This window comes from Staurois parvus, unplaced genomic scaffold, assembly GCF_062004578.1.
Source record: "Staurois parvus isolate SC_StPar_1 unplaced genomic scaffold, SC_StPar_1.0 ptg001438l, whole genome shotgun sequence".
In the NCBI taxonomy this organism is placed as follows: domain Eukaryota; kingdom Metazoa; phylum Chordata; class Amphibia; order Anura; family Ranidae; genus Staurois; species Staurois parvus.
The window spans coordinates 117,018-143,193 of NW_028319234.1; the positions used below are offsets into that span (position 1 = coordinate 117,018).

The following is a 26,176-nucleotide window of genomic DNA, read 5'->3' on the forward strand; positions in this document are numbered from 1 at the left end:
TTGCTGAGCTGCAGGAATTTGGGGTGACCCATCAGGAAAAAGTTGCCAAACTGGAAAGCATTGTGGATAGGCAACAGGGAGAGATTCAGGCTCTGCAGAGGCAACTGCTGAACCGAGATGTTACCAGCTCACATATGCCCCAACCATCTAGGTTTAATGGAGACCGCCGCCAATACAGGGGGTTCCTTAATCAATGTCGTGTATATTTCCAGATGTACCCTGCTGAGTTACCTTCAGAGAGAGAGAAGGTCATGTTTATTATTGGGCTTCTGACTGGGGAAGCTCTAGCTTGGACCTCCCCTTATATAGAGCAGAACCATGGCATTCTGAATGATTTTGATACCTTTTTGACCGCAATGAATCAGGTTTTTGATGATCCCAACCGTTGTGCTTCTGCCGAAGCAAAGTTGCATAGTCTGCGGCAGGGTAGACGCTCGGTCGCTGAATACACAGCCGAGTTCAGAGGTAGGATCGCAGATACCACTTGGAACCCTGCAGCACAAAAGAGCCAGTTCCACCAAGGGCTTTCTGAACAGGTAAAGGATGAGCTTGCCAGAGGTGATACTCCTAATGATCTTGAGGAATTCGTCCAATTGTGTATCCGAATCGATCAAAGACTTACAGAAAGGAGGAAGGAGAGGCTGGGAATGTTTGGAGGTAATAGGGGCATCCATCTCTCTGCTAGTCCATTTGTTCAGCAGGATTCAGGAGTCTCTCTGGGTTCTAACACTCCTGAGCCTATGCAGATTGATGCCATCAAGAGATCCATCTCCATCCAGGAGAGAGAAGACGTTCAGAGAACTTGTGTCCATATTGGGGGGATTCTGGTCATTATGCAATTAATTGTCCTAACAAGGTTAGAAGAACAATTGCTGTGACTGATGTGATTGGCCGGAACACATAAACTCCATAAGCCAGTCTGTCTCCCCGCTGATCCCTGAACAGAATAAAGTGAACTCTCTGCTCTCTCACTTTGTTATCCCCATTAAACTTGTATCTGAGGGCCGTGAAATCTCCTGCTCAGCTATGCTGGACTCCGGGGCTGGGGGGGGGGGGGGACTTTATGGATATGGAGTTTGCCCACAACAATAATATTCAAGCCAGAAACACATTTCCCCCTATTTATATGGAGACAGTTGATGGGTCACCCTTATCTTCAGGACCTGTTACCCATAAACCGGTTCCCCTGGTACTGCTGTTTGAGGCTGACCATTGTGAGACCATCAGCTTTCAGCTGATTACATCACCCAAGTTTCCCATCATCCTGGGCATTCCTTGGTTCTCCACTCACAATCCTTCCATCAACTGGGGAGCTCGGACTATAGATTTTACGTCCCCCACTGTGAAAAACATTGCAAAAGACCTTGCCGACCAAGTTCATCACCAACCAAGGAAGTGTAAGGTGACATAGTGGCTACCCAGTCATATGACAACTTGCCCCCACATTACCATGAGTTCCGGGACGTCTGTGACAAGAAGAATGCCGATCTATTACCCCCTCATCACCCATATGATTGCCCCATTGAGCTGCTCCCAGGGGCAGACTCCACCCAAATAGCCGAGGACACCACTAGAGGGAGACTCCACCCAAATACCTGAGGACACCACTAGAGGGAGACTCCACCCAAATACCTGAGGACACCAGCAGAGGGAGACTCCACCCAAATACCTGAGGACACCACTAGAGGGAGACTCCACCCAAATACCTGAGGACACCACTAGAGGGAGACTCCACCCAAATACCTTGTCAGGGCCTGGGTTTGAACCTGGGTCTTCTGGGGTGAGAGGCAATGTTTCGTCTCACTGAGCCACCTGGAATGCTGGACAGCTCCTTTGACAATTATTTATATGATCCTGCCTTGACCTTGTTTATCATGAACCTTGAACCCCTTGCTCCTCCCATGAACTTCCTGATAAAAGCCATGTCTCTGCACTTCCTGTTTGCCAGATTATTGTGGCCTCCAGCCAATATCCCGCTTGTCTCTCCTGCTGCCGTCTACATCTTCACTACTGACCTTTGGCTTGTTCCTGGACTACGATTCTGCCTCATCCTCATCTACTACCGTTGTGACCGACCCTTGGCTTGTGACCGACCCTTGGCTTGTGACCGACCTTTGGCTTGTGACCGACCCTTGGCTTGTGACCGACCCTTGGCTTGTGACCGACCCTTGGCTTGTGACCGACCCTTGGCTTGTTGACTGACTCGGCTTCTGCTTGATCCCTAACCTGTTCAATCTGCTATTGGTCTCCAGTCTGCTCATTCCCTGGTGGGGTGATCCTGAGATCTGTGACCTGGTACCAACACGCAGCCAAATCCATCTCCACCATTAGGAGCTCTGGTGAATGCCGGTTAATACTTAGACCCCGCACCTCAGGTGGGCCTGCGTCATTCCCAGGGGGACCCGCTGGTGTACCTATCCTGCTGGTTTCAGGTAAGCCTTACACTGCTGTAGCAACTGGTCTCTGAACCTGAACCTGACCCAGACCGTGACAGAATAATCTGGCCCAAACATGGAGGCCGCTATGGCAAGCATGGCTCCTCTTAGGCAGCAGATTGCTGAGCTGCAGGAATTTGGGGTGACCCATCAGGAAAAAGTTGCCAAACTGGAAAGCATTGTGGATAGGCAACAGGGAGAGATTCAGGCTCTGCAGAGGCAACTGCTGAACCGAGATGTTACCAGCTCACATATGCCCCAACCATCTAAGTGTAATGGAGACCACCGCCACTACAGGGGGTTCCTTAATCAATGTCGTGTATATTTCCAGATGTACCCTCCTGTGTTACCTTCAGAGAGAGAGAAGGTCATGTTTATTATTGGGCTTCTGACTGGGGAAGCTCTAGCTTGGACCTCCCCTTATATAGAGCAGAACCATGGCATTCTGAATGATTTTGATACCTTTTTGACCGCAATGAATCAGGTTTTTGATGATCCCAACCGTTGTGCTACTGCCGAAGCAAAGTTGCATAGTCTGCGGCAGGGTAGACGCTCGGTCGCTGAACACACAGCCGAGTTCAGAGGTAGGATCGCAGATACCACTTGGAACCCTGCAGCACAAAAGAGCCAGTTCCACCAAGGGCTTTCTGAACAGGTAAAGGATGAGCTCGCCAGAGGTGATACTCCTAATGATCTTGAGGAATTCATCCAATTGTGTATCCGAATCGATCAAAGACTTACAGAGAGGAGGAAGGAGAGGCTGGGAATGTTTGAAGGTAATAGGGGCATCTCTCTGCTAGTCCATTTGTTCAGCAGGATTCAGGAGTCTCTCGGGGTTCTAACACTCCTGAGCCCATGCAGGTTGATGCCATCAAGAGATCCATCTCCATCCAGGAGAGAGAAGACGTTCAGAGAACTTGTGTCTATATTGTGGGGATTCTGGTCATTATGCAATTAATTGTCCTAACAAGGTTAGAAGAACAATTGCTGTGACTGATGTGATTGGCCGGAACACATAAACTCCATAAGCCAGTCTGTCTCCCCGCTGATCCCTGAAGAGAATAAAGTGAACTCTCTGCTCTCTCACTTTGTTATCCCCATTAAACTTGTATCTGAGGGCCGTGAAATCTCCTGCTCAGCTATGCTGGACTCCGGGGCGGGGGGGACTTTATGGATATGGAGTTTGCCCACAACAATAATATTCAAGCCAGAAACACATTTTCCCCTATTGATATGGAGACAGTTGATGGGTCACCCTTATCTTCAGGACCTGTTACCCATAAAATGGTTCCCCTGGTACTGCTGTTTGAGGCTGACCATTGTGAGACCATCAGCTTTCAGCTGATTACATCACCCAAGTTTCCCATCATCCTGGGCATTCCTTGGTTCTCCACTCACAATCCTTCCATCAATTGAGGAGCTCGGACTATAGATTTTACGTCCCCCACTGTGAAAAACATTGCAAAAGACCTTGCCGACCAAGTTCATCACCAACCAAGGAAGCGCAAGGTGACATAGTGGCTACCCAGTTATATGACAACTTGCCCACACATTACCATGAGTTCCGGGACGTCTGTGACAAGAAGAATGCCGATCAATTACCCCCTCATCGCCCATATGATTGCCCCATTGAGCTGCTCCCAGGGGCAGACTCCACCCAAAAACCCGAGGACACCACTAGAGGGAGACTCCACCCAAATACCTGAGGACACCACTAGAGGGAGACTCCACCCAAATACCTGAGGACACCACTAGAGGGAGACTCCACCCAAATACCTGAGGACACCACTAGAGGGAGACTCCACCCAAATACCTGAGGACACCACTAGAGGGAGACTCCACCCAAATACCTGAGGACACCAGCAGAGGGAGACTCCACCCAAAAACCCGAGGACACCAGCAGAGGGAGACTCCACCCAAATACCTGAGGACACCAGCAGAGGGAAACTCCACCCAAATACCTGAGGACACCACTAGAGGGAGACTCCACCCAAATACCTGAGGACACCAGCAGAGGGAGACTCCACCCAAAAACCCGAGGACACCAGCAGAGGGAGACTCCACCCAAAAACCCGAGGACACCAGCAGAGGGAGACTCCACCCAAATACCAGAGGACACCACTAGAGGGAGACTCCACCCAAAAACCCGAGGACACCACTAGAGGGAGACTCCACCCAAATACCTGAGGACACCACTAGAGGAGGACTCCACCCAAATACCTGAGGACACCCCTAGAGGGAGACTCCACCCAAATACCTGAGGACACCCCTAGAGGGAGACTCCACCCAAATACCTGAGGACACCCCTAGAGGGAGACTCCACCCAAATACCTGAGGACACCAGCAGAGGGAGACTCCACCCAAATACCTGAGGACACCACTAGAGGAGGACTCCACCCAAATACCTGAGGACACCCCTAGAGGGAGACTCCACCCAAATACCTGAGGACACCAGCAGAGGGAGACAGGCAGATTCAAAGCTTACACTGGCAGCTCTGCTGATCCCTCCCTCAGTAGTACCCCCAGCTCTGCATATCCCCCCCCCGCTCAATAGTACCCCCCAGCTTTGCTGATACACCCACTTAGTAGTAAACTCCAGCTCTGCAGATCCCCTGCTCCGTAATAACCCCCAGCCCTGCAGATGCCCCGCTCCGTAATAACCCCCAGCCCTGCAGATGCCCCGCTCCGTAATAACCCCCAGCCCTGCAGATCCCCCGCTCAGTAATAACCCCCAGCTCTGCAGATGCCCCGCTCCGTAATAACCCCCAGCTCTGCAGATGCCCCGCTCCGTAATAACCCCCAGCTCTGCAGATGCCCCGCTCCGTAATAACCCCCCGCTCTGCAGATGCCCCGCTCCGTAATAACCCCCCGCTCTGCAGATCCCCCGCTCCGTAATAACCCCCAGCTCTGCAGATGCCCCGCTCCGTAATAACCCCCCGCTCTGCAGATCCCCCGCTCCGTAATAACCCCCCGCTCTGCAGATCCCCCGCTTCGTAATAACCCCCAGCTCTGCAGATCCCCCGCTCCGTAATAACACCCAGCTCTGCAGATCCCCCGCTCCGTAATAACCCCCCGCTCTGCAGATCCCCTGCTCCGTAATAACCCCCCGCTCTGCAGATCCCCTGCTCCGTAATAACCCCCCGCTCTGCAGATCCCCCGCTCCGTAATAACCCCCAGCTCTGCAGATCCCCCGCTCTGTTATAACCCCAGCTCTGCAGATCCCCCGCTCCGTAATAACCCCCAGCTCTGCAGATCCCCCGCTCCGTAATAACCCCCCGCTCTGCAGATCCCCCGCTCCGTAATAACCCCCCGCTCTGCAGATCCCCCGCTCCGTAATAACCCCCAGCTCTGCAGATCCCCCACTCCGTAGTATTCCCTCGCTCTGCAGATCCCCCCCTCAGTAATAACCCCCAGCTCTGCAGATCCCCCGCTCCGTAATAACCCTTCGCTCTGCAGATCCCCCGCTCCGTAATAACCCCCAGCTCTGCAGATGCCCCGCTCCGTAATAACCCCCCGCTCTGCAGATCCCCCGCTCCGTAATAACCCCCCGCTCTGCAGATCCCCCGCTCCGTAATAACCCCCAGCTCTGCAGATCCCCCGCTCCGTAATAACCCCCAGCTCTGCAGATCCCCCACTCCGTAGTATTCCCTCGCTCTGCAGATCCCCCCCTCAGTAATAACCCCCAGCTCTGCAGATCCCCCGCTCCGTAATAACCCTTCGCTCTGCAGATCCCCCGCTCCGTAATAACCCCCAGCTCTGCAGATGCCCCGCTCCGTAATAACCCCCCGCTCTGCAGATCCCCCGCTCCGTAATAACCCCCCGCTCTGCAGATCCCCCGCTCCGTAATAACCCCCAGCTCTGCAGATCCCCCGCTCAGTAATAACCCCCAGCTCTGCAGATCCCCCGCTCTGTAATAAGCCCCAGCTCTGCAGATCCCCCGCTCCGTGATAACCCCCAGCTCTGCAGATCCCCCCGCTCCTTAATAACCCCCAGCTCTGCAGATGCCCCGCTCCGTAATAACCCCCCGCTCTGCAGATCCCCCGCTCCGTAATAACCCCCAGCTCTGCAGATCCCCTGCTCCGTAATAACCCCCAGCTCTGCAGATCCCCTGCTCTGTAATAACCCCCAGCTCTGCAGATCCCCCGCTCCGTAGTAATCCCCAGCTCTGCAGATCCCCCGCTCCGTAGTAATCCTCCGCTCTGCAGATCCCCCGCTCAGTAATAACCCCCAGCTCTGCAGATCCCCCGCTCCGTAATAACCCCCAGCTCTGCAGTTCCCCCGCTCCGTAGTAATCCCCCGCTCTGCAGATCCCCCGCTCAGTAATAACCCCCAGCTCTGCAGATCCCCCGCTCAGTAATAACCCCCAGCTCTGCAGATCCCCCGCTCCGTAATAACCCCCAGCTCTGCAGATGCCCCGCTCCGTAATAACCCCCCGCTCTGCAGATCCCCCGCTCCGTAATAACCCCCCGCTCTGCAGATCCCCCGCTCCGTAATAACCCCCAGCTCTGCAGATCCCCCGCTCAGTAATAACCCCCAGCTCTGCAGATCCCCCGCTCCGTAATAAGCCCCAGCTCTGCAGATCCCCCGCTCCGTAATAACCCCCAGCTCTGCAGATCCCCCCGCTCCTTAATAACCCCCAGCTCTGCAGATGCCCCGCTCCGTAATAACCCCCCGCTCTGCAGATCCCCCGCTCCGTAATAACCCCCAGCTCTGCAGATCCCCTGCTCCGTAATAACCCCCAGCTCTGCAGATCCCCTGCTCCGTAATAACCCCCAGCTCTGCAGATCCCCCGCTCCGTAGTAATCCCCAGCTCTGCAGATCCCCCGCTCCGTAGTAATCCTCCGCTCTGCAGATCCCCCGCTCAGTAATAACCCCCAGCTCTGCAGATCCCCCGCTCCGTAATAACCCCCAGCTCTGCAGATCCCCCGCTCCGTAATAACCCCCAGCTCTGCAGATCCCCTGCTCTGTAATAACCCCCAGCTCTGCAGATCCCCCGCTCCGTAGTAATCCCCCGCTCTGCAGATCCCCCGCTCAGTAATAACCCCCAGCTCTGCAGATCCCCCGCTCAGTAATAACCCCCAGCTCTGCAGATCCCCCGCTCAGTAGTAATCCCCCGCTCTGCAGATCCCCTGCTCCGTAGTAACCCCCAGCTCTGCAGATCCCCTGCTCCGTAATAACCCCCAGCTCTGCATATCCCCCGCTCCGTAATAACCCCCAGCTCTGCATATCCCCCGCTCCGTAATAACCCCCAGCTCTGCAGATCCCCCACTCAGTAATAACCCCCAGCTCTGCAGATCCCCCGCTCCGTAATAACCCCCAGCTCTGCAGATCCCCCGCTCAGTAGTAATCCTCAGCTCTGCCGATCCCCCGCTCAGTAGTAATCCCCAGCTCTGCAGATCCCCCGCTCAGTAATAACCCCCAGCTCTGCAGATCCCCCACTCAGTAATAACCCCCAGCTCTGCTGATCCCCCGCTCAGTAGTAATCCCCCAGCTGTGCAGATCCTCTGGTTTGCTGATCCTCCTTTCTCTCTCCATTCCCCACACACCTCCTTGTTTCTCCAGCTCTGATGATCCCGCTCACCTTCCTGCTGCTCCCCGCTAAGCACCACCCACACCGCTCACGGTATCCTCTCATCACCGAGCAGTTTGTTGAGCATTCTGCGGCGCCATCATACACCCTCAGATCCCTGTCTGGCAGATCTGATAACTTTACACTCTGATGCTTAATCATTGCAATCTGCCAACACACATGGAGCTCAGACCGCACACACACGGGGATCAGACCGCACACACACGGGGATCAGACCGCACACACACAGGGATCAGACCGCACACACACGGGGATCAGACCGCACACACACGGGGATCAGACCGCACACACATGGAGCTCAGACCGCACACACATGGAGCTCAGACCGCACACACATGGAGCTCAGACCGCACACACATGGAGCTCAGACCGCACACACACGGGGATCAGACCGCACACACACGGGGATCAGACCGCACACACACGGAGCTCAGACCGCACACACACGGGGCTCAGACCGCACACACACGGAGCTCAGACCGCACACACACGGGGATCAGACCGCACACACACGGGGATCAGACCGCACACACACAGAGCTCAGACCGCACACACACGGAGCTCAGACCGCACACACGGGGGGCTCAGACCGCACACACACGGAGCTCAGACCGCACACACACGGAGCTCAGACCGCACACACACGGGGATCAGACCGCACACACACGGGGATCAGACCGCACACACACGGGGATCAGACCGCACACACACGGGGATCAGACCGCACACACACGGAGCTGAGACCGCACACACACGGGGATCAGACCACACACACGGAGCTCAGTCCGCACACACACGGGAATCAGACCGCACACACATGGAGCTGAGACCGCACACACACGGGGATCAGACCGCACACACGGAGCTCAGTCCGCACACACACGGGGATCAGACCGCACACACACGGAGCTCAGACCACACACACACGGGAATCAGACCGCACACACACACGGGGATCAGACCGCACACACACACGGAGCTCAGACCGCACACACACACGGAGCTCAGACCGCACACACACACGGGGATCAGACCGCACACACACACGGGGATCAGACCGCACACACACGGGAATCAGACCGCACACACACACGGAGCTCAGACCGCACACACACACGGAGCTCAGACCGCACACACACACGGGGATCAGACCGCACACACACACGGGGATCAGACCGCACACACACGGGGATCAGACCGCACACACACACACGGGGATCAGACCGCACACACACACGGGGATCAGACCGCACACGCACGGGGATCAGACCGCACACGCACGGGGATCAGACCGCACACGCACGGGGATCAGACCGCACACGCACGGGGCTCAGACCGCACACGCACGGGGCTCAGACCGCACACGCACGGGGATCAGACCGCACACACACACAGAGCTCAGACCGCACACGCACGCACGGGGATCAGACCGCACACACGCACGGGGATCAGACCGCACACACGCACGGGGATCAGACCGCACACACGCACGGGGATCAGACCGCACACGCACGGGGATCAGACCGCACACACACACGGGGATCAGACCGCACACACACACGGGGATCAGACCGCACACGCACGGGGATCAGACCGCACACGCACGGGGATCAGACCGCACACACACGGGGAGATCAGACCGCACACACACACAGAGCTCAGACCGCACACGCACGCACGGGGATCAGACCGCACACACACGGGGATCAGACCGCACACACACACAGAGCTCAGACCGCACACGCACGGGGATCAGACCGCACACACGCACGGGGATCAGACCGCACACACGCATGGGGATCAGACCGCACACACGCACGGGGATCAGACCGCACACACGCACGGGGATCAGACCGCACACACGCACGGGGATCAGACCGCACACACGCACGGGGATCAGACCGCACACGCACGGGGATCAGACCGCACACACGCACGGGGATCAGACCGCACACACACACGGGGATCAATCCATCGATCTCTCCAGGGAAGGGCGAAGACACGGATTAATCTCATCATTTATTATTCTATTGGTGGGCGGAGCACAGAGGTCACATGGAGGACGATCGCACACAATGACCGATTATGGAGATGGGACATACACATTTATCCAGCAGGGGGAGCACAGCAAGAAATGTTATGACTCCACCCACCTCCCACTGCCAGATTCATGGAGATAACATGGGAGGGGCTCCAGCCCTCAGCCAATCAATGCTGGGGGAGCACCTGTCGCTGTGTGCAGGGTCAGGGTCTCGAGGTGCAGGGACAGGGTCTCTAGGTGCAGGGTCTCTCTGTGCAGGGACAGAGTCTCTAGGTGCAGGGACAGTCTCTAGGTGCAGGGACAGAGTCTCTAGGTTCAGGGACAGTGTCTCTAGGTTCAGGGTCTCTCTGTGCAGGGACAGAGTCTCTAGGTGCAGGGACAGGGTCTCTAGGTGCAGGGACAGGGTCTCTAGGTGCAGGGACAGAGTCTCTAGGTGCAGGGACAGGGTCTCTAGGTGCAGGGACAGAGTCTCTAGGTGCAGGGACAGTGTCTCTAAGTGCAGGGACAGGTTCTCTCTGTGCAGGGTCAGGGTCTCTAGGTGCAGGGACAGTGTCTCTAGGTGCAGGGTCAGGGTCTCTAGGTGCAGGGACAGAGTCTCTAGGTGCAGGGTCAATGTCTCTAGGTGCAGGGACAGAGTCTCTAGGTGCAGGGACAGAGTCTCTAGGTGCAGGGACAATGTCTCTAGGTGCAGGGACAGAGTCTCTAGGTGCAGGGACAGGGTCTCTAGGTGCAGGGTCAGGGTCTCTAGGTGCAGGGACAGGGTCTCTAGGTGCAGGGACAGGGTCTCTAGGTGCAGGGACAATGTCTCTAGGTGCAGGGACAGTGTCTCTAGGTGCAGGGACAATGTCTCTAGGTGCAGGGACAGTCTCTAGGTGCAGGGACAGTGTCTCTAGGTGCAGGGTCAGAGTCTCTAGGTGCAGGGACAGGGTCTCTAGGTGCAGGGTCAGGGTCTCTAGGTGCAGGGACAGTGTCTCTAGGTGCAGGGACAGAGTCTCTAGGTGCAGGGACAGTCTCTAGGTGCAGGGACAGTGTCTCTAGGTGCAGGGACAGTGTCTCTAGGTTCAGGGACAGTGTCTCTAGGTGCAGGGACAGGGTCTCTAGGTGCAGGGACAGGGTCTCTAGGTGCAGGGACAGGGTCTCTAGGTGCAGGGTCAGGGTCTCTAGGTGCAGGGACAGTGTCTCTAGGTGCAGGGACAGAGTCTCTAGGTGCAGGGTTAGGGTTTCTAGGTGCAGGGACAGGGTCTCTAGGTGCAGGGACAATGTCTCTAGGTGCAGAGACAGTGTCTCTAGGTGCAGGGACAGTGTCTCTAGGTGCAGGGACAGGGTCTCTAGGTGCAGGGACAGGGTCTCTAGGTGCAGGGTCAGGGTCTCTAGGTGCAAGGACAGTGTCTCTAGGTGCAGGGACAGTGTCTCCAGGTGCAGGGACAGAGTCTCTAGGTGCAGGGACAGTGTCTCTAGGTGCAGGGACAGTGTCTCTAGGTGCAGGGTCAGAGTCTCTAGGTGCAGGGACAGAGTCTCTAGGTGCAGGGACAGTGTCTCTAGGTGCAGGGACAGGGTCTCTAGGTGCAGGGACAGGGTCTCTAGGTGCAGGGTCAGGGTCTCTAGGTGCAGGGACAGGGTCTCTAGGTGCAGGGACAGGGTCTCTAGGTGCAGGGACAATGTCTCTAGGTGCAGGGACAATGTCTCTAGGTGCAGGGACAGTCTCTAGGTGCAGGGACAGTGTCTCTAGGTGCAGGGACAGGGTCTCTAGGTTCAGGGACAGGGTCTCTAGGTGCAGGGTCAGGGTCTCTAGGTGCAGGGACAGTGTCTCTAGGTGCAGGGACAGGGTCTCTAGGTGCAGGGTCAGGGTCTCTAGGTGCAGGGACAGGGTCTCTAGGTGCAGGGACAATGTCTCTAGGTGCAAGGACAGTCTCTAGGTGCAGGGACAGTGTCTCTAGGTGCAGGGACAGTGTCTCCAGGTGCAGTGTCTCCAGGTGCAGGGACAGTGTCTCTAGGTGCAGGGTCAGGGTCTCTAGGTGCAGGGACAGTGTCTCCAGGTGCAGGAACAGTGTCTCTAGGTGCAGGGACAGGGTCTCCAGGTGCAGGAACAGTGTCTCTAGGTGCAGGGTCAGGGTCTCTAGGTGCAGGGACAGTGTCTCTAGGTGCAGTGTCTCCAGGTGCAGGGACAGTGTCTCTAGGTGCAGGGACAGAGTCTTTAGGTGAAAGAACTGAGGTCTTCAGGATACATTATGTATTGATAGGTCCATCAGAACTTGAAATCAGAGAAAGGACTGGTCTGCACTGTCCCTACATTCCGGAACCGACTCCCCGGCTGGATGAGAGCTCTGTAGATGAGAGGGGTGTGGCAGCACTGTATGCAGGAGCAGAGTCAGGATCCTTCATAGCAGATGAATGGCAGGTCTCGTCCACAGCACCTGGAGCCCCAGGTGAAGTTCTGGGCCTGGTCCCCAGATATCATTCCACAGGCTTTGGTGAAGGGGTCGCCAGGCTCTCCGGGCCCCCAGTTGCTGAACGCCCCCCATCGTTGTCTCCCACTCCAGTACCAATTATTTCTGAAGCGATTGAACCTCAGCCCCATCCAGAAACCTGCGCTGGGGGTGTAGGGGAGCAGGAGGGCGGCCACGTTGTTCTGGTCCGGCTGGGACAATACTGCAGCCAGGTCGGTGAAATTACTGCGGCAGTATAATCGTGCGCTCAACCAGGACATGGGGGTCAGTACCAAGTGCAGCATACCTGGGGGGAGAAAAAATCACATGAGTGGGGGGGTAAGACATGGGGGTCAGTACCTAGTGCAGCGTACCTGGGGGGAGAAAAAAATCACATGAGTGGGGGGGTAAGACATGGGGGTCAGTACCTAGTGCAGCGTACCTGGGGGGAGAAAAAATCACATGAGTGGGGGGGTAAGACATTGGGGTCAGTACCTAGTGCAGCGTACCTGGGGGGAAGGAAGAAGAAAAAATTTGAAGGGGGGTAAGACCCGGGTAGAGGTGCTCAGTGCCCAGTAGATGCCAAATAAGAATTGCCCTCCATTGGGAACTGGGAAAGGGTGGTGGACCAGTATTGAGGGCTCAGCAGGTTGATTGGAGCCTGTGACCCAATGGGTGACTTTTCCCCTCTGCCAGCCATGCGAGAGACATTACCCATCATAGGGATTGGCAGATGGGGGGGCTTTGGAGGGAACATATATATACAAGGAGATGAAAGAGGTGGAACACGGGGTAGTCCGGTGTCTTTGAAGGCTGTTGGGAGGTGGACTGACAGTAGCGGGGCTCTTAGTGCCATCAATGCTGAAGGCCGGGAAACCTTCTCTGACCCCCTCTTGTGCACACTCTGCTCTCTTCTCACTCTTTGGGATTGTAACGTACATGTGAGGTGATGTAACGTACATGTGACGTGATGTAACGTACATGTGAGGTGATGTAACGTGCATGTGAGGTGATGTAACGTGCATGTGACGTGATGTAACGTGCATGTGACGTGATGTAACGTACATGTGACGTGATGTAACGTACATGTGACGTGATGTAACGTACATGTGACGTGATGTAACGTGCATGTGACGTGATGTAACGTGCATGTGACGTGATGTAACGTACATGTGACGTGATATAGCGTGCATGTGACGTGATATAACGTGCATGTGACATGATGTAACGTGCATGTGACATGATATAACGTACATGTGACGTGATGTAACGTGCATGTGACGTGATGTAACGTGCATGTGACGTGATGTAACGTGCTGTAACGTGCATGTGACGTGATGTAACGTGCATGTGACATGATATAACGTACATGTGACGTGATGTAACGTACATGTGACGTGATGTAACGTGCATGTGACATGATATAACGTACATGTGACGTGATGTAACGTACATGTGACGTGATGTAACGTGCATGTGACGTGATGTAACGTACATGTGATGTGATGTAACGTACATTTGACGTGATGTAACGTGCATGTGACGTGATGTAACGTACATGTGACGTGATGTAACGTGCATGTGACGTGATGTAACGTACATGTGACGTGATGTAACGTGCATGTGACATGATGTAACGTACATGTGACATAAATGTACAGATTTGAGTAGATAAGATGCGATCAGTAGCAATCTGCAATCCTAACTGGAGGGACATTCCATTGTCATTGAAAATGTATATTCAGTCAGAGGTACTCAGACACAGAGGCATCAATTAGCACCTGAAAAGCCCGGCTTCCTGGATGTGACACCTAAGTGCTAATAAGGTTTTGTCACCTTCTGGTGAAACCAGTTTAAAGGAAATGACATTTCGGCGTCATGGCAGCAGGGGGTCTCCAAACTGTCTGGGGGCTTTAAGGAATATCCATACATCAAAGGTAATTTTCCATCTCTCATAAAAGCTAAAATATTAGTTGCAGAGAGATGAAAATACTCCCCTCTGATTGGGCACTCTGGGCGCCACACTGGCGTATGAAAATCATATTTGTGGCTTAGGTAGAAGGCCAGGAAAATGCAGGGAATGGTTGGGTGGTGCTGGATTGGGACAGTCGAACAGTGTTTGGTACTGTCGCGATCGGGCCGATGCGCTGGTGTCGGAAATCCAATCCCCGACTTGGTGTTTCAAGCCGGTCTTGGCCCGATTGAACTTGGGCAGGTCAACACCCAGAACATCCTGTGGGCGGGTACAGGAACACCCCCCAGGGTCAACTGGCTGAGGACTAATGTCCCGCCTACGTCCAAATTCCCATAAATGGAGTACCTAGACATTGGGACATTGTAATTCGTATGGAGCTGGGTGATCGAACAACGGATTGCTGACTTTTCTGACTTGCTCCAGTCGCAGGATAGATCTCGGTAAACGTTTTCTGTTTTTTATTCCCTTTTATCTTATAGTGAAGTCATTTGTGTGTCTTCTTGTATTTGTTGTATTTCTGTAACTTGTTATACTTTGTACATATTTTATGCTCCGCCTACTTTTGGGAAATTAAATCTTAAAATTAATTAGTGACTTCTGTGTATTTAAGCTCGGGCTCATATCTCCGGAGAGATCAGATTGGAGAGATTAGATTGGATTGTATTTTAGTGTCTTTGTACGCTCGGTCAAGCTCATTGCCAATCTGTATGCAATTGCACTGTGTGTGGGCAGATTGCATGCAGATTGCAAAGGTAACAGATTGGCCAGACGGAGATCTGTGTGTGTGGGGTGTCTCAAGAGACCGTTCTGCGGATAAACTGTTGGGTGGTGGCAGGCTACCGTTTGTGGTGTGTCTGGAGTGGGGGGGTGTGGACAGTGGAAGGGTGATTAACACCAGGGTTCTAGCTGTAGGTAGCTGGAGGAATCCTAGAAGGGTGGGTGATTGCTAGGCTGCTCCTCAACTCTAATCAGTGCACCAGATTGTATGTAAGATTTGTATCTGCCAGTGTGTGGTCGACCAGCTGGATTGGAGTCTCCATCTGGTGGTGGCCAGAGGTAGTGCGGGCTGTGAAAGGTATCACAGCTGATCTTATATACGGTTTTATATATTCAAAGCTAAGTCCCCTTTATTCCCTCATACCCCCTGTCACGGCCGCACGTGCGCGCCTCGGTTAGCTAGTCGCTGTGGGCGTGGCAAATTGGTCGTGACAGGGATCATTCGGTCATTTACTGGCTTTCAGTTTTCTTCGTAGTTTGCCACTGAAAAGTCCCCTGTAGCCTCATGACATCCATCTCACAGTCGGTAGTGGGACCCGTGTTCACTGTGGATGGTGAGAGCCACCCAATCTTCCACATGAGGAATCAGCAGACACCGACTACATGGGAGATGTAATGAGGAGGCCAGTGTGGACCAATCAGATATCACCGGACACACTGTTCATTGGATTGTTCCATCACAACCATCAATCATGAATCCTTCTGATGGTGCCCACTAGCTGTCTGCTGGCTTTGACCTAAATCATGACTGCAAGGGATAAGTATGGGACAAACCCTGCCGGTTCAGATTTGGTGGTCTTGTGGAATTTATGGCTAAACTGACCACAGCCCCCCTATCTACATGAATTACATAAATGTTAGGCATACAATAGTTAGGCCTATTATCCCTGACTACAAATGTCCTGCTGCTGCTGCTGCTGGCCTCTGCATTTTCCTCTGCTGTACCTTGATCACACAGTTAACCAGATTGGAAAAAAACAAACTACTAACCAGGCCCGACCCTGCTTAGCCTCTGAGATAAGACCTTTGGAGCCCTCAACCTTTTTGAACTTGGGCCTGGCAAGCTGGCCCTTTGGGCCCAAAAACAATCCAACTAAAACCAAAACGCCTACAGCACCTGGTATTCCCACGTGGTCTCCCATCCAGGTACTAACCAGGCCAGACCCTGCTTCTGAGAACAGCCAAGATCAGGCTCATTCAGGGTGATGTGGCCATAGACAACTACCAGTGGAGCCCTTGACCTTCTTGAACTTGGGCCTGGCAAGCTGGCCCTTTGGGCCCAAAAAACAAGCCAACCAAAATTCCTACAGCACCTGGTATTCCCACATGGTCTCCCATCCAGGTACTAACCAGGCCAGACCCTGCTTCTGAGAACAGCCAAGATCAGGCTCATTCAGGGTGATGTGGCCATAGACAACTACCAGTGGAGCCCTTGACCTTCTTGAACTTGGGCCTGGCAAGCTGGCCCTTTGGGCCCAAAAAACAAGGCAACCAAAATTCCTACAGCACCTGGTATTCCCACATGGTCTCCCATCCAGGTACTAACCAGGCCAGACCCTGCTTCTGAGAACAGACAAGATCGGGCTCATTGAGGGTGATGTGGCAATAGACAGCTACCAGTGGAGCCCATGACCTTCTTGAACGTGGGCCTGGCAAGCTGGCCATTTGGGCCCAAAAAAACAAGCCAACCAAAACGCCTACAGTACCTAGCATTCCCAGGCGGTCTCCCATCCAGGTACTAACCAGGCCCAATGCTCTTTAGTCTCCAATATCAGGTGCATTAAGGGTGATGTGGCATAGGTGGCTACCAGTGGAGCCCTCAACCTTCTTGAACTTGGGCCTGGCAAGCTGGCCCTTTGGGCCAAAAACAAGTCAACCAAAACACCTAGTATTCCCAGGTGGTCTCCTATCCATGTACTAACCAGGCCCGATCCTACTTAGCTTCCAAGATCAGGTGCATTCAGGGTGATGTGGCTGTAGGTGGCTACCTTTAGTGGCCTCGACCTTCTTGAACTTGAGCCTGGCAACCTGGCCCTTTGGGCCCAAAAACAAGCCAGCCTACAGTACCTGATATTCCCAGGCAGTCTTCCATCCAAGTACTAACCAGGTCCAACCCTACTTATGCAGGCCATAGATGGGTCGAAAATTGGCCGATTTTTCGGCCGAAAATAAAATCGGCCGATTTTCGGATCGTTAGTGGGCTATTTGTTTGGCCCTTTTTCGGTATTTTGGCCGTTTTTTTTAATCGGGAAAGTTGGAAAAAAATCGGCTGATGATGATGATGAAGAAAAAGAAGAAGAGGAGGATGATGATGAAGTAGAAGAAGAAGAAGAGGATGATGATGAAGAAGTAGAAGAAGAGGATGATGATGAAGAAGAAGTAGAAGAAGAGGATGATGATGATGAAGAAGTAGAAGAAGAGGATGATGATGATGACGAAGAAGAAGAAGAAGAGGATGATGATGATGAAGAAAAAGAAGAAGAGGATGATGATGATGAAGAAGAAGAAGAGGATGATGATGATGAAGAAGTAGAAGAAGAGGATGATGATGAAGAAGTAGTAGAAGAAGAAGAGGATGATGATGATGAAGAAAAAGAAGAAGAGGATGATGATGATGAAGAAGAAGAAGAGGATGATGATGATGAAGAAGTAGAAGAAGAGGATGATGATGAAGAAGTAGAAGAAGAAGAGGATGATGATGAAGTAGTAGAAGAAGAAGAAGAGGAGGATGATGATGAAGAAGTAGTAGAAGAAGAAGAAGAGGATGATGATGAAGAAGTAGAAGAAGAAGAAGAAGAAGAGGATGATGATGATGAAGTAGAAGAAGAAGAAGAGGATGATGATGAAGAAGAACAGGATGATGCTGAAGAAGTAGAAGAAGAGGATGATGATGAAGAAGTAGAAGAAGAAGAAGAGGATGATGAAGAAGTAGAAGAAGAAGAAGAGGATGATGAAGAAGTAGAAGAAGAAGAAGAGGATGATGATGAAGAAGAAGAAGAGGATGATGATGAAGAAGGAGAAGAAGAAGGATGAAAAATAAAAGGAATTCCAGTCCGGCAAAAAGTGTCCCTGCAGAGAGCTCCGCTATTTCTTTAACAGTTCTTTGACATTTACAGCGGTTGCAACATTGTATCTATTTGTTTCCGAATAAAAACATCTGTATCCTAAATGGATACAAATAGATACAATATTGCAGCCTCTGTAAATGTCAAAGAACTGTCAAAGAAATAGCAGAGCTCTCTGCAGGGACACTTTTTGCTGGCTGTAGATAGGATGAAAATCGGCCGATTTTTTTTACCATTGATGGTAACGTCGGCCGCTTGAACGACCGATTTTTCGTTTTTTAAAAGAAAAATCTGCCGTTTTTCGACCCATCTATGGCCTGCATTAGCCTCAAAGATCAAACGAGATCTTGCAGTAAAGCCCCACCCAATGCTCTTTATGTCTAGTACATTGGGACAAAGACGCCTCCACCACCCGGCCTCTCAGCAGTCATAAATGGCATGCCTTAAAAGATTATTACAGGCTGTATAAAAATGGCAGTTATAAAAATAATGATGCAAATAATGTTTTATAATTCTAGCTAAAAAAAAAATATATATATATATATATGGATCCATAGAAGGAAGGAGGCAGAGTTTAGCCCTCCAGGAAGGTGCTGATCACCCCGGACAATGGAAACGTGACTGGCAGGTTCAAGGAGGCAGAGTTTAGCCCTCCAGGAAGGTGCTGATCACCGCGGACAATGGCAACGTGACTGGCAGGTTCAGGCCGTATAACGCATGGTAAGAAGGGACGGCAGACAGACTTCAGTAAATATCTGGAAGAACATCAGAAAAGATGGATCAGTCAGACGTCAAGCATACCTGAGACAGCGCCATTGTTCAGCATTGTCATCACTAGTGGTGCTGTGGTGGGGCTGGCAGAATCTGTCGGAAAACGAATTGTATTAAAAATGAGCTGATTGTCAGAGCAATGGTCCCCAAGAACCCGAGATACCACATCTCAGAGCCCTGCTAACCCAACAACCACAAATGCAGAGGGCACGATGTCCCACAGACAACACACAGTGCCAATGACTTCCAGTGCATAGGTCAGCTAGTTCTCTCTAGTCCTACATACTCTGCGTTCTCCTATGGCTGCCTATTGGTTTGGCCCTCCATACAGTCCCAGCTTCTCATGTTGCCCCTTGGGAATATGAATTGCCCACCCCGGTCCTATGAGAAGGAGCAGATTATGAGACAAACAGAGGCTACGTGAGACAATATAAAACTATTCCCACTGATAAGGAGACAGATACTCTGGGGGGACACTTTGCCTCCAATGTGACCCCAATGGAATCTCCTAGACTGGACACCCTCTGGCTCCTGAGTCAGCCTCACCAGACCACAAAAGGTGAAAAGCCCTCCAAACCTTGGCACAATGTTGTGACTTCAGGACGGGTAGAAGTAATTAATATCTGACATATCGGATGTCAGAATAGAAGTCGAATGTTCGATAAGAAAGGTATGGGTGCCATTTTGTGCTGCTGCATTGGGTTTTCGGTTGGCACTCGTAAATTACTTTTTTATGTCCTCAGATCTACTGCCCAAAGCTGGTTCAGTTGTATGAATGACATCTCTAAGATGAAAGATGAGATCCTGTACATGTCCCAGTCAGAGGGATGATGGGCGGGGAAGATATGGACACACCCTGGCATTGGTTCAGTAGATGTACTGGGATGCTAATGCTGGTGATGTAGTGCTGGGGCTGGTGGAAGCTGTCAAAGAAAAAGGCCCAAAATGAACATCATGTCGGAGCAATAGGTGCAATTTAACACATAAACAGTAAATCACCAGCACACACATGGTTCCTCCAAAACCTTCTTCATGGAACATTCACTATGACACAGGACAACCTACTGACGTGTTTCAGCCTCCTAAGGTCTTCATCAACCAAAGCCCTAAGAGGCCGAAGCCCATCAGAGGGTTGTCCCGTGTTTTAGTGTGTGTTTTGGAGGGCCACGTGTGTGCTGGTGATTTACTGTTCGATGTGCCGTGCTCCCATCTTGGAAGAGGACTGTTCCTTGTACTGTTTGAGGGTGGAGGAGATCCAAGGAGAAGGTGAGCCGTGTTTTTGCTGTGGACTGTGTCTCCAAGCTTTAGGAATCCAAAGATAGTCAGTACAGATATACAGATGTATCCTGGTGCCGGCTATGTCACTAGACCATTCAGGGACAAATGAGACTATGAGTTATCGTTTTCCTCCAAGTGCCCGGTACCGGGACTGCTACATCACTTCCTGTTAGTAGAGTGGATCCAGTTCTGACAGCAGAAGATTCTGGGACCTGTAGTCCTATAACCAATACATCCTGTATTTCTGAGTGCTGATTGAACTACAACTACCAGAGAGCTGGGGAACCAGAAGGTTGTTGGGAGAGGAGATATATTCTACAGCAAGGGACTGGCTCGCCGTCTTGGTGTGGGATTCAGAGCTGAACGCAGGTGGACTGCCATTCTCTTCCAGGGACAAATTGCTGGCTCCTGCTGGGGGACTCTGGATACCAGTTCAGCACCCCGGGATCACATCAGCTTCTCTACATCAGGACTGTCACTATCCAGACCATCACTATCTGCCTTCAGCCAGTCATCCCTGCTTGCCGCGCAGACACTCTGCACTTCTCTGAGAACAGCCAAGAGCCTGCGCAAGAACCCAGCTCCTAGGGGGCCGTGCTATCGATGTGATTGGTGGGCGGGCAGATGTCCATCCTTTATCTGAGACACTGAGTGAAGACACCTTTCCACCTCAGTACCAGGAGAACTTGGCATTGAGCATTATCACACCCTGTTATCTTCATTGACTTACCATTACTCACTACTGTTCACTCCCACCGAGTCCCATCCCATGTCCACCTCCTTCTCCATCCCATGTCCCCCGCATTCTCCATCCCATGTCCACCTCCTTCTCCATCCCATGTCCCCCGCATTCTCCATCCCATGTCCACCTCCTTCTCCATCCTATGTCCACCTCCTTTTCCATCCCATGTCCCCCGCATTCTCCATCCCATGTCCCCCGCCTTCTCCATCCCATGTCCCCCGCCTTCTCCATCCCATGTCCACCTCCTTCTCCATCCCATGTCCCCTGCCTTCTCCATCCCATGTCCCCCAGCCTTCTCCATCCCATGTTCCCAGCCTTCTCCATCCCATGTACTTCCTGCCTTCTCCATCCCATGTCCCCCGCCATCTCCATCCCATGTCCCCCTCCTTCTCCATCCCATGTCCCCCGCTTTCTCCATCCCATGTCCCCCCTGCCTTCTCCATCCCATGTCCCCCAGCCTTCTCCATCCCATGTCCCCCAGCCTTCTCCATCCCATGTACTTCCTGCCTTCTCCATCTCATGTCCCCCGCCTTCTCCATCCCATGTCCCCCGCCTTCTCCATCCCATGTCCCCCGCCATCTCCATCCCATGTCCCCCGCCTTCTCCATCCCATGTCCCCCTCCTTCTCCATTCCATGTCCCCCCGCCTTCTCCATCCCATGTCCCCCCGCCTTCTCCATCCCATGTCCCCCGCCTTCTCCATCCCATGTCCCCAGTCTTCTCCATCCCATGTCCACATTCTCCATCCCATGTCCCCCCACCTTCTCCATCCAATGTCCCCAGTCTTCTCCATCCCATGTCCCTCACATTCTCCATCCCATGTCCACTTTCTCCATCCCATGTCCACATTCTCCATCCCATGTCCACTTTGCCACCTAGGCATACAGTGACGTAGCCCCCCCACACACCCACTCCCAACCCCTGACAACACTAAGGGCTTGTGCATGCTAGGTGTGGTTAACCAGCATTAAGGATGAGTGAAAGGTTCGGCCTGAACCCACAGGAAACTGTCTGAGGACACCCACGGGAAACTGTCCCAGGACACCCACAGGAAACTGTCCGAGGACACCCACGGGAAACTGTCCCAGGACACCCACGGGAAACTGTCCCAGGACACCCACGGGAAACTGTCCCAGGACACCCACGGGAAACTGTCCCAGGACACCCACGGGAAACTGTCCCAGGACACCCACAGGAAACTGTCCCAGAACACCCACAGGAAACTATCCCAGAACACCCACAGGAAACTGTCCCAGAACACCCATTGGAAACTGTCCCAGAACACCCATTGGAAACTGTCCCAGAACACCCATTGGAAACTGTCCCAGGACAAAGCCCCCATTTTTGTCTATTCTAAGAAACCTGACCTATGTTCAAAGGCCAGGAAATTAACAATTTGTCATTGGTTGCTATAGCAACAAAGAATCGCATTACTTGGGATGGGTTTGCCTCACACCCATGCTCGGCATAAACCCGAATCCCAACCCCACCCGTCGTGTGTCTGGGAGGAAGTGCTGAGGTGCTGTATGGTCTTACCTGTGGACGTGGTCACTGTAGGTTGTGTCTGTACAGGATCCCCGGGGGAGCCAAAAAGGCCGGAAAAAGATGAATATACATATGATGAAGAACTCACACCGAAAACAGAGGAGTCTTTTACTAGGCTTATAGAGCTTTTCTGTATGGTGAGGTCTGTGGATTGACTGCTGAAGCCATCAGTTTGTTGGCTGACATCATCGGTTTGTTGGCTGACATCATTGGTTTGTTGGCTGATATCATCGGTTTGTTGGCTGACATCATTGGTTTGTTGATTGACACCATTGGTTGCTTGGTTACCACCATTGTTTTGTTGGTTACCACCATTGGTTGGTTGGTTACCACCATTGGTTTGTTGGTTACCACCACCATTTTGCTGGTTCATGCCATTGTTTTGTTGGTTGACGCCATTGCTTGATCCAGCGGTTGGTTGGTTGTTGCCAATTGGGGCAGTTTCATTTATTGGACTGGTAAGAGAGGCAACAGTGGTGGACACCAAGGGCCACTGACACGTAGCGGGAATGCTGGGTGCTATTGTGTTGGTTGCTGTAGAAGCAAAAAAAGGATTGTTATTGTTATTTCACTACATCGATGTACAGCAATTCAGACACGTCACCATGCAGGAACCCACACTCAAATATCCTCACAGTCACACACTCCACTCCATTATGGGGGGTTCCCACCATCCCTGTGCTGAGTTCCTAGGTCTGTACGACTGCTGTGCCCATTATGAGGGGTTCCCACCATCCCTGTGCTGAGTTCCCAGGTATGTACACCCGCTGTGCCCATTATGAGGGGTTCCCACCATCCCTGTGCTGAGTTCCTGGGTCTATACACCTGCTGTGCCCATTATGAGGGGTTCCCACCATCCCTGTGCTGAGTTCCCAGGTCTGTACGACTGCTGTGCCCATTATGAGGGGTTCCCACCATCCCTGTGCTGAGTTCCCGGGTCCCAGGACCTACAGCTGATGTATTGGGGAGCTGCATCTTTCTATACACTGTGGCCCTCGTGGACTGTATCTTCCTATATAAAAGTGATGAGCAGCGCTAAGATACATATAATGGTACAATAAGAGCAAATTTCCCTAATTCACAAATAAGTTGATCAGGTGACCACGGTGCTCGTTCCTCCTGTGTCTTCCTGGAGAAGGTGAATATAGGTGTAGAAGCAATGCGCACTCACCAGAAGCGCAAATCAATGTGCATTATAAATGTATCCTGATGTCATCCAATGGTCATCCTGGGGCGATGGCAGGGATCTGGTGCTTCTCCTCTGTGGGTAGATGGATCCTAAGGTGTGAACTGCTTGTTATCAGGATATTCCAGAGTTCCCTTTTATGGGGTAGGTGGGTGCAGTCCTCTGTGTGTAATGGAGGCTCCCTCTCTGGAGGTCAGGATCGCTGTGACACCAGAAACTCCCTCAGGGGGTCAAAGCAAGAAGATGCCCATAGTGTAGTACCTGTTCTGTTAGTCCATCCTGCTCAGATGCTCACACACTGTAGTTAGTAGCAGACATTTTATTAGGTGCTCATAGCTGCCATCAAACATGTGTCGTCCCTTCAGAACTACAACCAAAGAGAGGCAATAACACAGTTGTACCGTATCTAAGTAGTGAGACCCCTAGAGGCCATACACAGCATATCACATATTACTACAGTCATTTATAAATCATTTATTGCAAAAATCCAGATTAAAACACTTCAGCAATGAAATGCAGGGCATTAAGAGCAGTGAGGACTAACCGTCCAAGTTTAAAGATGGCCGCCGGAGCTCCACGTTGCTCCGGCGGCGTGACATCATGGCGTCACTGGCTCCTCCTTACGCGTTTCGTGCACCCGCGCGTTGTCTGAGGGGGTGTCAGTAATGCCTAGCCGCGCGCCGTCTATTTATGTCCGCGATGGCGCATGCTCAATCGAACATGCGCCATCTTGGAGTAGACCAAATCAAGTGCGCAGCCGCGGCTAAGCGGGCGCCATTTTCCATAGGCAAATACATATACCAATTAAAAATGCTGATAGAATGTGCGCCAAATTCTGAGATGTAGTGGATGTATACGGAAAATGAACAATCCAGCTGGATGGTCAGAGATTCCTCATTGGCCACAATTAGGCGTCAACATTAATAATGTATACAGTGATGGGAAACGATGACATTCGCTCTTTGATGCTGAAAGCGTAAATGTACAAATATATCTGCATACAATGATACATCAACACAGCAGGGAATAGCCCTTGTCACCAGCATAGGGGTGTCACCAGCATAGGGGTGTCACCAGCACAGGGGTGTCACCAGCATAGGGGTGTCACCAGCATAGGGGTGTCACCAGCACAGGGGTGTCACCAGCATAGGGGTGTCACCAGCATGTGGGTGTCACCAGCATAGGGGTGTCACCAGCATAGGGGTGTCACCAGCATGTGGGTGTCACCAGCACAGGGGTGTCACCAGCATAGGGGTGTCACCAGCATAGGGGTGTCACCAGCATATGGGTGTCATCAATCAGAAAATATGACAATGTTTCTCAATGTACTTCTATCCTGTATATATATACACGGTTATATGTTGTAGAAACTGATTGTCATATTTTCTGATTGATGACACCCCTATGCTGGTGACACCCCTGTGCTGGTGACACCCCTATGCTGGTGACACCCCTGTGCTGGTGACACCCCTATGCTGGTGACACCCCTATGCTGGTGACACCCCTGTGCTGGTGACACCCCTATGCTGGTGACAAGGGCTATTCCCTGCTGTGTTGATGTATCATTGTATGCAGATATATTTGTACATTTACGCTTTCAGCATCAAAGAGCGAATGTCATCGTTTCCCATCACTGTATACATTATTAATGTTGACGCCTAATTGTGGCCAATGAGGAATCTCTGACCATCCAGCTGGATTGTTCATTGACTGTATACATCCACTACATCTCAGAATTTGGCGCACATTCTATCAGCATCTTTAACCCCTTCCAGTCCGGACACTTCCCCCCCCCCCCCCCCCCCCTTCCTGTCCAGGGCAATTTTCAGCTTTTAGCGCTATCACACTTTGAATGACAATTGCGCGGTCATGCAACACTGTACCCAAATGAATTTTTTACCATTTTTTTTTAGATAGATAAAGCTTTATTTTGGTGGTATTTATTCACCGCTGGGATTTGTATTTTTTTTTGCTATGTAAATGAAATGTCCAAAAATTTTTTTAAAAAAGTGTTTTTTTTATAACATTTTGCAAATAAATAATATTTCATCATAAATCTTAGCCAAAATTTATTCCGTTATCTTTTTAGTAAAAAAAAAAAAAATCCAAATTAGTTTATAAGCAAAAATTATAATTTTTAAACATTTTTTTTTACATTTTTATTTTATTTTTTTATATTATTATTATTATTTTTTTTTTTTTTTACATACTGTCATCCTAGCAGTGTGGGGTCACCATGGTGACACTGTACTACTTGTGAGGGGTGATAAAGATTTTTTTTGTTTTTTTTTTTACACTGATTGCTTTTACACCCATATAGGATGTAAAAGCAATCATTTCTCTTTC

The 26,176-nt window shown here is 51.8% G+C and overlaps 1 protein-coding gene across 1 annotated transcript; it reads right to left on the reverse strand.

Annotated features, from left to right (window-relative positions):
- Positions 1-12,234: 12,234 nt before the first annotated feature.
- LOC149435964 (uncharacterized) lies at positions 12,235-23,110 on the reverse strand. Its single transcript, XM_089662213.1, has 3 exons — positions 22,636-23,110; positions 19,111-19,173; positions 12,235-12,799 (listed from the first exon to the last, which is right to left on the reverse strand). The coding sequence occupies exons 1-3, from the start codon at positions 23,015-23,017 to the stop codon at positions 12,435-12,437; spliced, it is 810 nt and encodes a 269-aa protein (XP_089518339.1). The 5' UTR covers positions 23,018-23,110; the 3' UTR covers positions 12,235-12,434.
- Between the last annotated feature and the right edge of the window lie 3,066 nt (positions 23,111-26,176).

Bases quoted from the DNA above. Each gene is read 5' to 3' on its own strand.
- LOC149435964 (XM_089662213.1), bottom strand. From the start codon at position 23,017: ATGAACCAGCAAAATGGTGGTGGTAACCAACAAACCAATGGTGGTAAC. The intron at 19,174-22,635 runs GTAAGACCATAC...GTTTTCCGACAG, and splicing joins TACAGTGACCACGTCCACAG to ATTCTGCCAGCCCCACCACA. The intron at 12,800-19,110 runs GTATGCTTGACG...TTCTCCCCCCAG, and splicing joins GAACAATGGCGCTGTCTCAG to GTATGCTGCACTTGGTACTG.